This window comes from Rhododendron vialii, chromosome 4a (genome assembly GCF_030253575.1).
Source record: "Rhododendron vialii isolate Sample 1 chromosome 4a, ASM3025357v1".
NCBI classification, from domain to species: domain Eukaryota; kingdom Viridiplantae; phylum Streptophyta; class Magnoliopsida; order Ericales; family Ericaceae; genus Rhododendron; species Rhododendron vialii.
Window position 1 is genome coordinate 33,932,267 of NC_080560.1, and position 10,109 is coordinate 33,942,375.

Below are 10,109 nucleotides of genomic sequence, written 5' to 3' on the forward strand. Positions count from 1 at the left end.
TTCTGAAAAAGTCACTTGACAAAATTCATCCCGATTACATTGACCGAGCAAGCCAGTGGATAGCTACTGATCGATAGCTGCGGGATGCCTTATGAAGGGGTTCAACTTCACTAAGCAGTCTGCACTAACATCCGACTATGGTCTCTGCGTATCTCGTCTCCAAGGGAAGGTTTGCTAATGAGATCTTATCCTAAAATACCATTGTCGATATCATTGCTGTCAACCCCACATCCAAAGACATCAGAACAAGCTTGCTAAATCACAACCAAGTTTTTTCTTGGATCAAATCACAATCAAGTTCTTCAAGTGTTTCACCATTCTCTAGTCCACTTTCTCCATTGAAAGTATATCATAAATATACCAAAAAACAAGAAGAGTGAATGCAAAAGAAAGAATGAAGAGAATTCAAAATAGGAAATATCAGTGCAGTTGTACAATAATTCCCTATATACATGTATGCCACCAGAGGAGATATTTGAAAGACAATAGAGAAAATTGGAGAAGTACATGGCAAAACATCGCAAAAAAAAATCAGCTCCAAGGATTTTATCCAGCAGAGGAATCCACAACAACGAACAGGGAACAGGAGCAAGGATGTCTACTCAGTGACTCCGATCCCACCCCACATTACGAAGAGCATGTATATAACTGACTGCTGAAATTTTCTTGCTGGCTTGTTGAAACAATCTATTTGTAAATCCATTCATTTGCACGGCCTCCAGTCTCATCCATGTCGATAAAAATGCTGACTGCCTGTGCAAAAAATACAGACAAGAAGTAATACTGCAATGAATAATGATCCCCAAGCCTCGTAACAGACTCTTTACGAATGATTTTCGGTTAAATTATTGCCTGTCGTGTCATTTTCTAAATCACTTCTCCGTCAAATAGGCTTATTCACCTTCCAATAGGGTACATAGAGGCAATGGACAAGGCAGATTTAGAGTTCTGCTTGCGAAAATAACTTAATAAGTAAGTTGAATTTTATAAGGAATTTACGTCTTAGTCTTAGATTCCTCATAGGATTTGATTGGTTGCCATCTATATGGCTTTGAAGTGTATTGACTAGTACTTAAGAGAAATTTTGTACCAAATACCAATTGACACATAGGATTGTAGTTCTTCATTTCTTCTTCCCCTTATTCCTCATTCTTCTTGTACATTATTGGTGCTTCATGGCATTCTCTTTGCACTTAACTAGGTTCTTCTTGCTGCTCATTGTACATCATACAATCCATTAACTTTGCAAATTGTGTATAAAGCTTTGCTCATGATGGTCCTATCAGAGTTTTGAATCTTCATGGTTGAGTGTATGAATTGTAGCACCATTTGTTTGTTTATATCCACCTTATGATTATGTGCTCAACATGATTTGTGGAGCATTAATCAATATGATTGATATTTACATTTCCACCAAACATGCTAAATATGGTTTTCGTCAAAGTACAGGCCCAAAACTGTCTGATTCTCTACATTTTCCCTTGTCCCATGTTTTCTATCTGAAGACATTGAACTTGAACAGATGCAGTTGCGACACCTACATGCTAAGCTTACCTTCCCTATCCGAGGTCGCTCTTTTGATGTTGCTAGGCTATTCCGAATATGTGAGACAGCTCCCCAACATTTCAAAGTGTTTGCCACATCATCAAGCCTCAGTAGATACTCTTCCTCAGTCAGTGGAAAGGATTTCTGAGAGTAGGAAAAAAAATTGGTAAAAAAGCACAAAGTTTCAGATGGAAGGACGAAATCCAAAGGTCAGACATTCAAACAATGGCATGGTGGTCTACTGACTCTACTCCAGTAGCTTTTGTACCTTTAACTTCGATATTAATGTCAGGTAGATTTTATTGAGAGGGTAAACTACATCATCCTTCCCAGAGGTTTCCCACCACCAAAGTTGGTCGCCTTTAGTATGACGATGTTACACCAAATAATGGTGAAGTAAACAAAGATAAGAAAAACATAAAATCACATTCCTACCCCAATATAAATTGTATCAAAATGATAAATCACATATCACCCTTCCATCAACTTATATATTCCTTCCACTAAGATACCCACCTGCCAAATTTATGTTTTGTTTTCCCTCCGCTTAGAGCTGTAAGATACCTGTTCATGCAACTGTCTCTCTGTGTTCCTTCTCCTCTCCCTCACCTTATGTTAGCCGGACTCCAACACTGGTGTCACACCCAACACATGTTAGACATTGGACTTGTTAGTTTTCCTAATTGTAGGATATAATGACTCGTCTTAAGAATTGGACATACAGCATGTGTAACGTAAAACAGTATTCAATGTACGTGAGCTAGGCATGGTAGGGACATGACAAAAGTCAATTTAGGATATTGAAAACTTATGTGGGGGTCGAAATTTTAATATTAAAAAAGAAAAGGCAAAAAATTAGTTAGCATTTTAACCTAATAAAATCATCAAATCTAATTACTAAATGGCGAGAATGGAAATATAATACTACTTTTATTTTTTTTGAAAACAATATTCATGTCTAATGATTAAGGAATGGATTTAATTTTTTGTCGTGTCCCCTGCAGTATCCGTGTCCCCAATTTTGCAAATTGTCATGTCTTGTGTCTGTGCTTCTTGAGGGAGATGCATATGAGATGGAACAAGATAGCTTCCTCTTCTCCTTTTTTGGATTTATTGGACACACTGGTTGTGACCTAATGGCGTGTATCCAATGAGTATCCAATTATTAGGGGAGTACTCTGTAACATTCCATTTTATATTATATATGCAACATCAGATGGATTCTTTGAAATAACCAAAGCATCCATGTCTAATACTTGGTACCTAGACAAGGGTACCGGTCATGTGTCTAATACTTCCCGTGGGATACTTGTTTTTACAATTTTATTCACATCATCATTTTATGAGTATTTTGTTGCTTGATTTGAACAAAATTATTGGAAGTATATCTTTTGAAACTAGGTTGATGAAACATCATTGCAAGCCACAAAATAGACTAAATATTAACTCTAACATGTATGCGTAGAGAGAGAATTACTTATTGTCAACGTTTCCATTTTCTGAAATCGATGTGGAGTGTCCGTGTGTTCGTTTTCTGGTCATCAATCATGGAAAATGCAAGATAGCACTAGGTAAAATGCTCAATACCATGTATTCCATAACCTAAAAAGTGAGGGGTGAGTTATACGTGTTAGTGTTCGGAGAATGTATTTCGTGCATTGCATGTGCTGAAATTGTCCATATTCCTGAATTTGTCTGAAGAGTGTAGATTCTAAAATGCAAGTGGCCGAAGATTGTCTGGTTCTAAGAAAATAATAATTAGACAAGATTTGAGGAGTGTTCAACAAGGTGTCGATTCTGAGCCCCCTTTCCAAACTCTATACACTGGTAGACCAAATGTCACAAAGCATACTGCTCAAAAAACTCAAAATGGTGCCTGCTTTAACATTTAACTTCAGCTCAATACTGCTCTAAGAGTAAAGAAATCATGATAGCTAAAATAAAAGTGACAGAAACTTAATCAAAATTAAAGTATCTACAAGATGACATGAAAAAGTAGAACACTGATTGCATATTAAAAGCCTGAAGCTTTAAAGTTTGATCTAAACTCATAGCACTTCTTGTTACTGAAACTTGATATCAGCAAACACTCCATCAACAACCACCATTTTTGAGAGAAAAATTTGCTCACCTGCTCCATGTACTTCCACATGACATTCATAGCAAGGAGATTTCTTCCCATGAACTCCTATATTTAAGGCATGAAATAAAATGAAATGGCAAAACATAATGACTTCAGGCTGTAGGAATAGTAAATTGAAGACTACATAAGAAAAAAAATCACTTAAATGAACAAAGACACACTTGAAGACTTGGAACATTTCAGGACCTCCCTAAAAACAGAATTTTAGGAAAGAAAATGTGATTTCATCCACGATATCATTTTCTTTGGAACAAAGTGTTCCCTAGAAAAATCAAAACTATCGATTAAGCAAGACCATTGCTGGTGCTGTCTTTTAGCCTGCAGTTCAAGACCCCATTCCACCTGGATTTGGGAATTTAAGAAACGTGTAGTCATTTGTTGATGGAAACATACAACGGTATCATAATCATATCATCATTTGCTCAAAGGCAATGAAGGAGAGAGGGAATGTTGCCTTATGTACTGAAATTTCTCAGTTTACATGGTCTTAGCTAGCTACTCTAAAATGTTACAGAGTCAACTTAACAAGATTATATTTCCTAGAGAGAATCTAAACTTTAAGTGGCTTCAATGTTGGACAAGAAGCAGCGAAGAATATTTGACCATATGTGTTTTAACTTCCCAGCATTATAACTATCTTTTCCATTCTAGCTTCAGTAACTGTAATTGTCTGTAAGCCCTATAGAACAAATGAAGAGCTAAATGTCGGTGCAGAGGAAACTAAAGCACTATAATAGTGAGATTCTTCTGAAACCAGTATGCACTTGTTGCTGATACATTAAAAACTCCTTTATTCCCACCAAAAGAACCTCAAAAAGCCCCACATAAATGAGAAAACCACCCAGATGCAGTAGGAAATAATCTTTATAAAAGTAAACTGAAATCACTCCACTCACCGAAATCACTAATTGACATCAGCATTAAGGAAAAATAAGTGGAATCTTTCAATAGCTATGACAACTAAATACGTTTTTTATGAAAAAGTTGCATGACAAAGTGGGCTAATTAATTTCCATGAGACATTGAAGCACCCTTATCTATTCTTTCCCCAAATGCTTTTTCATGCCAAGGGGTAGAAAATGCATAAAATGATACAGTAGTGATGTTAAGTCATCCCAATTTCAGCATTTCATTCGCTAAGCCTGCAAATGCATACCTTCTTTATCAGTTGAACATCATAAGACCTCCCATACTTGTTCCTAATAAGAGTTGCCAGATCTAATCCACTAAAGGCAGAGTCATCTTTACCAACAATTCTTTCAAGATTTTCTCGAAGCACTTCACTGTTCACCTGAAAAATGTGAAGCCTGATGGTTATCAAATCAAAAGCAGTGAGGGTGTGCATGCCTGTGAGTAAAGATGCATATAGGTGCACACGAGATTATAATAAGCATTCCAGCAGCCAATGTGGATGGAAGTGCTTACCGCTAGAGAGTAGAGACTATGCATACAATATTTACTCCTAGTATCATTACGAAAAAGTAAGCATGAAGTCAATGAAAGCATCCAAGTTGTTAATGTGCATGGCAATATGCCTCCACTTGCGGATGCACACAGGTGCACACGAATTCAACAACACAAATAGTACCCACATAATTCCAAAATGTCGGGGATATGGGTAGGGGACGACTGGAGACAGACATTAACCTTTAGCAAAATAAGAGCAAAATGGCTGCTCTCGTAAAGTTTTACCACTGCAATAGTAGCCCCCTACTATGAAGCACCGACACTCCAAAAGGGCGCCGTGTCCACGTATTGGACACGGGGACCCAGGGACACATATTGGACATGCCACGAGGCGTGTCCAATAATTTTTATTTTTTTTGATAGGGGACACGCCGGGGACACAGCTGGGGATCAAATGTAATATTTTTAATTTTGGAGGGTTAATATAAAATTATTCAAAACATTTGGGTTAAACTGTAACTATGCCTTTGAAAGAAAATTACACAATTTGTGAAATTATTCATATACAATGGTTCATAAAAAAAATTATATATATTTATTTCTCTATTGATTTATACATGTGGTGTGTCATCCGCCGTGTCCGTATCCCCATTTTTTTAGAATTACTGTGTCCCGTGTCCATATCCGTATTCGTGTCCGTATTCGTATCCGTGTCCGTGCTACGTAGGCCCCCTATACCTCCAAAATGGAGGAACTCAAAGAATGTTACGCCTTGGAAGTTGGAACCATGCCCCTAAATCAAAGCAAAAGGCATCAGAGAGGGCATGCCTACAAACCCGATTCAATTTATGTGCTCATTAGCTTACCTCATTCATTCAAAATCTAGAGCATCAGTAGTGCACTACCGGGGCACACGAATTCATTTTTATTTTTTCTGTTATCAATGTGCACGAAATTTCTTAATTTCTTACAATTAGAGAGTAGAAAGCATACAGATATTACTTACACATATTCTTTACAATGTGCAAAGAAATGTTAAAGGCGACAAAGCAAAAAGAACTCAAGCATAGATGCATCACTGAAGGCCTCCAGCCTGAATTTTTTGATGTTAAAACATGAAACGAAGAAAAGAGAATGGAAACAAAATTCTGATTAGCTCACATCTCACGATTGACATGCTCTTCTGTTGCATTAAACTAGCGAGTAGCGAGAGCCTAATCTGTTGCATTAAATTTAAATTTCAACAATGGATGGTGGTAATAAAGCAGACAAACAACAAATGCCAGTCATAGAATACAAAGCTACACTTGGTTCTACATTGGAGCATAGAAAATACTCGATCAATGACTTAATCTTCCTAAAGGTTTTCAAAAAGTTGTAAACATTTTTTCGAATCTTCCTAAAGGTTTTCATAAAAGTAGTAAACAATTTTTTGAAAGTTAGCATACAAGTTAGAGAGAGTATATACTAGAGATAATTACGAAATCAAGATGCTCAAGAGAACAAGAGAGGATGAAAAAAACTGAAAGTGGATGACGTTTTTGCTTCACACGTTAAGGAACAACTCAACAAAGAATAACAGTAGCAATGTAGCATCAAGATATCTATAAGAATTTTGTGCGAGGACCCATTTTTTTGTTAGTTTAACTACTTCATGCTCTTGGCATTGGGGATAAACCCATAGAAAAACTGCAAGGCGCAGCAATATTCCACTGTAATCCCTTGTTCTTTCCAATTCACTTTCATTCTCATGTAACTTGTCAAATGACTACATTAAAAGAGAGCACTCAACATACCGCTTCAGTTTCATCTTCGGAGGACCCTTCATTAGAGTCATCAGAGTCAGCTGGGTCCGCCCCATCGTCCATGGTACTTGAGAAAATAGGCTGATGAATCCTAGTACTTCGCTTAGAACCGGTTGCAATGCATGGACATTGAAGAAAAACTGATTCCTTAAAATAAAAGTCTGGATTGTAATACCAAAAACATGGAACTTTACTAAATCTTTGCTCACGAACTCGTGGGGACCAGGTGCAAGGATGACTTCCAAGGATACTCATCATATGCTGCATGATATCTGTTGTTACACGAGAAAATAGTAGCACTTTTTTTGTTTGAGCTGGTAGTAAAGTGAGGTCTTATAAAGATGAATCATGAACATAACTACAAAACCAATGAACTTACGAGAGAGAGAGAGAGAGAGAGAGAGAGAGAGAGACCCACTCATTGTTCGAAAATTTTAAGACAGTTGAAAACTGAGCCATGAAGTCATTTAATCAGGCCATTCATGTTAAAGAAATCAACGGTTGCTACAAATTAAGGGCTTGCCCCAATAGGTCGCAAGATTGAATCCCATCAAGACCCCAAACGTTACAAACCTTGGATCACTGGATGTTTGGCCGGTCGTTACTTTCAGACCAGGGGATTAATTGAGATGCACGCAAGCTAGCTTGGACAACTAATTATCAAAAAATACAAAAAAATAAGAGCTCCCATTTATATCATCACTTTTGTTGGATTATATGTGAATCACAACAAATGTTCCCAAAGTTACCATCTCGTCCAGGAAAAGAGAGACACTCGACGCTTTCACGAGAGAGTCAACATCTAAGTCACATAAGGGATGTGCGCGCATGTGAGCGCGAGCGTCAGCGCGTCTTCCAAAAATAGGTGAAAACTACTACTAAAATTCTCGAGCAAGCGAGTGGAGGGTCTTAACGAAGCATCAGGATTATGCGACTAAGGTCAACAATCAACATACAAGAGCTGACCAATTGTAAATGATCTAACAATTTTAGAGACCACAGCACAGATTTTATTTTCCCCTTTCAAACTTCCTAAAGCTAGAAATGGCAAGGCATTATTGAAGAGATAAAGTAGTTTAAAAACCTGAAGCGAACATCAGTTTGACATGATCAAATGTAGTGAGTACACCCGAGCAAGCGAGAGAGAGAGAGAGAGAGAGAGAGAGAGAGAGAGAGAGTTGAAGAGGAACAAGAAAATGGTGAGAGAGAGAGAGAGAGAGAGAGAGAGAGAGAGAGTTGAGGAGGAACAAGAAAATGGTTGCAACTGAACAGTACCTTATTTTCAGTCCAAAATTAATTTGCAGCCTCACAGCCTTACGTTTCTTCACGGTTATATCCACTTGTTGGACGAATTACAAATAGAAACCCAGAGGTTTCCTTTTCTAATTAATCGAACCACAATATGCTTCGTGAAATTACAACATGAGCCCTTACTATTAATTTGATGACAATTGCCAACCCTACATGACCTAATTGATAATCTTTTCTTTTACTCAAAAAGCTGAGCGCCTGCGCCTGTCACTTTATTTTATCACAACTGGCAGGGAAATCATGAGAGTATTGTGGTTGTTTAAGTTTAATGTGCATTCTTCTTAACATATTTAGCCCCCAAGTTAGACATTCAACAATTGGACTTGTGTGTGAGATTCCATGTTCAACCTATTTAGTTGGAGATTCGCCTAGCAAACATAACTTGTAATTCGAACTTGCGTATATGGAGATTAACCCAGTGAACATAATCCTTTAAGTCAAACTTGCGACGAGCTATATATATTAATTCTAATTCACTCAAGCACCTTGTAAAAACTATTTAGATTATCAAATATAGTAAAATTTCTAAGTAATAGGAATATTATGGCATGTCTTGCTATCCTTGAAATGCATATTAGATGAATCCGACATTCACTTATGTGCCAACATACAACAACCATACCCGAGTCTATGTAACAGTCACTTATTGATGGTACGTTTGACTGATGATAACTCTCCTAACCTAAGAGATTATCAGGAGTGCACAAAGTGGGAACTTTAGTTCATTGCCCAAATCATTTGATAGATGCGGTGCAGTTACCGGAAAAATATATTGCTAGAGTTTCATCATGTCTAAGTGCTCATCATACAAATAATCTCGCAAAAAAGTTAAATGGCATGGCTTCAAAGAACGAAAGGGCACAAACGTGAGAAAAATCATACTGTAATCAATTCTTTACGAGCTTCTTATAGCTCATCATTACTTTTGTGCTCAATTCTTTATGATCTTCTTGTAGCTCATCATTACTTTTGTGCTCATCATACCCACCTTCCATTTGTTTTTCTCACCAGATGTACCCACATTTTTCGAATCGTTGGCATTACTATCACTGCTCTCATCTGCATCACTATCAGTGTCATCATCGTCCCTTGATGAGGAGGATTGTGCACAGACCACATCGCGGTGCTACCAGGAGTGTATCAAAGAGGCAATCTAAGTCTCTTCCGCTACAATGAAGCCTCTCTCTCTCTCTCTCTCTCTCTCTCTCTTCCATGGGGAACGCCCGTGGGAAGTTCGTGCACAACTGTGTATCATCTGTGGCATATGCACAATCCGTGCATCATCTGTGCACAATTTGATGACTAGTGTAAATTATTTGTGTAGGACCCAGTGGCGAAGCCAGGATATTGACCACGTGACATCGGTGTCGGTGCTGAAATCTGATCCGGTTCAACTTCAACCTAATCGTCACCGCCATCATTGGACGGAGCCCAGCGGCGGCGGAGCAAGGTCACTGCCAAGGCCACGAGCCCCAGCTTGACGAGGAAGCCCAAAACATTGACCGCAATCAGCATTGCAAGCGCCATGGACTACTGCTTGAGGCTACATCCAACTCTGTCGAACCTTTTTTTGAGCCCAACTCAATGATCAGAAAATCATTCATTTTTCAAACTCATATCTAAGCCTGCAAAAAATCAAGTTAATCGCATATAGTTTGATATGATTTCGGAACACATTTATATTGTAAAGGATAGTTGAAATGAGATTTGATCCTATAGTCTTGTTTTTTACGGAATAAATATGTCCCAAATCATATCAATTGAAATTCAATCAACTTTAATTTTCGGTATGCTTGATATTCTCTGAGAGCTGAACAAAATGAATGGTCCTGATTACTGAGGTGAGCTTAGAAATAATTCGTTTTCGAGCAAAAATTGTATTCTTCAATCGGATTGGA

At 37.8% G+C, this 10,109-nt stretch overlaps 1 protein-coding gene across 3 annotated transcripts; it reads right to left on the reverse strand.

Annotated features, from left to right (window-relative positions):
* Positions 1 to 392: 392 nt before the first annotated feature.
* On the reverse strand, positions 393 to 8,196 carry LOC131324843 (uncharacterized). 3 transcript variants are annotated; one of them, XM_058356998.1, is made up of 6 exons: positions 7,985 to 8,196; positions 6,892 to 7,172; positions 4,845 to 4,979; positions 3,677 to 3,733; positions 1,555 to 1,689; positions 393 to 753 (listed from the first exon to the last, which is right to left on the reverse strand). In XM_058356998.1, exons 1-6 carry the CDS (start codon positions 7,995 to 7,997, stop codon positions 688 to 690), a joined length of 687 nt encoding a protein of 228 aa, XP_058212981.1. In that variant the 5' UTR covers positions 7,998 to 8,196; the 3' UTR covers positions 393 to 687. The 3 variants fall into 3 exon arrangements, with proteins under 3 accessions (XP_058212981.1, XP_058212980.1, XP_058212979.1); XM_058356997.1 differs by lacking the exon at positions 7,985 to 8,196 and adding an exon at positions 7,650 to 7,796 and having other exon boundaries at positions 6,892 to 7,161; XM_058356996.1 differs by having other exon boundaries at positions 393 to 1,689; positions 7,985 to 8,150.
* Positions 8,197 to 10,109: the final 1,913 nt, after the last annotated feature.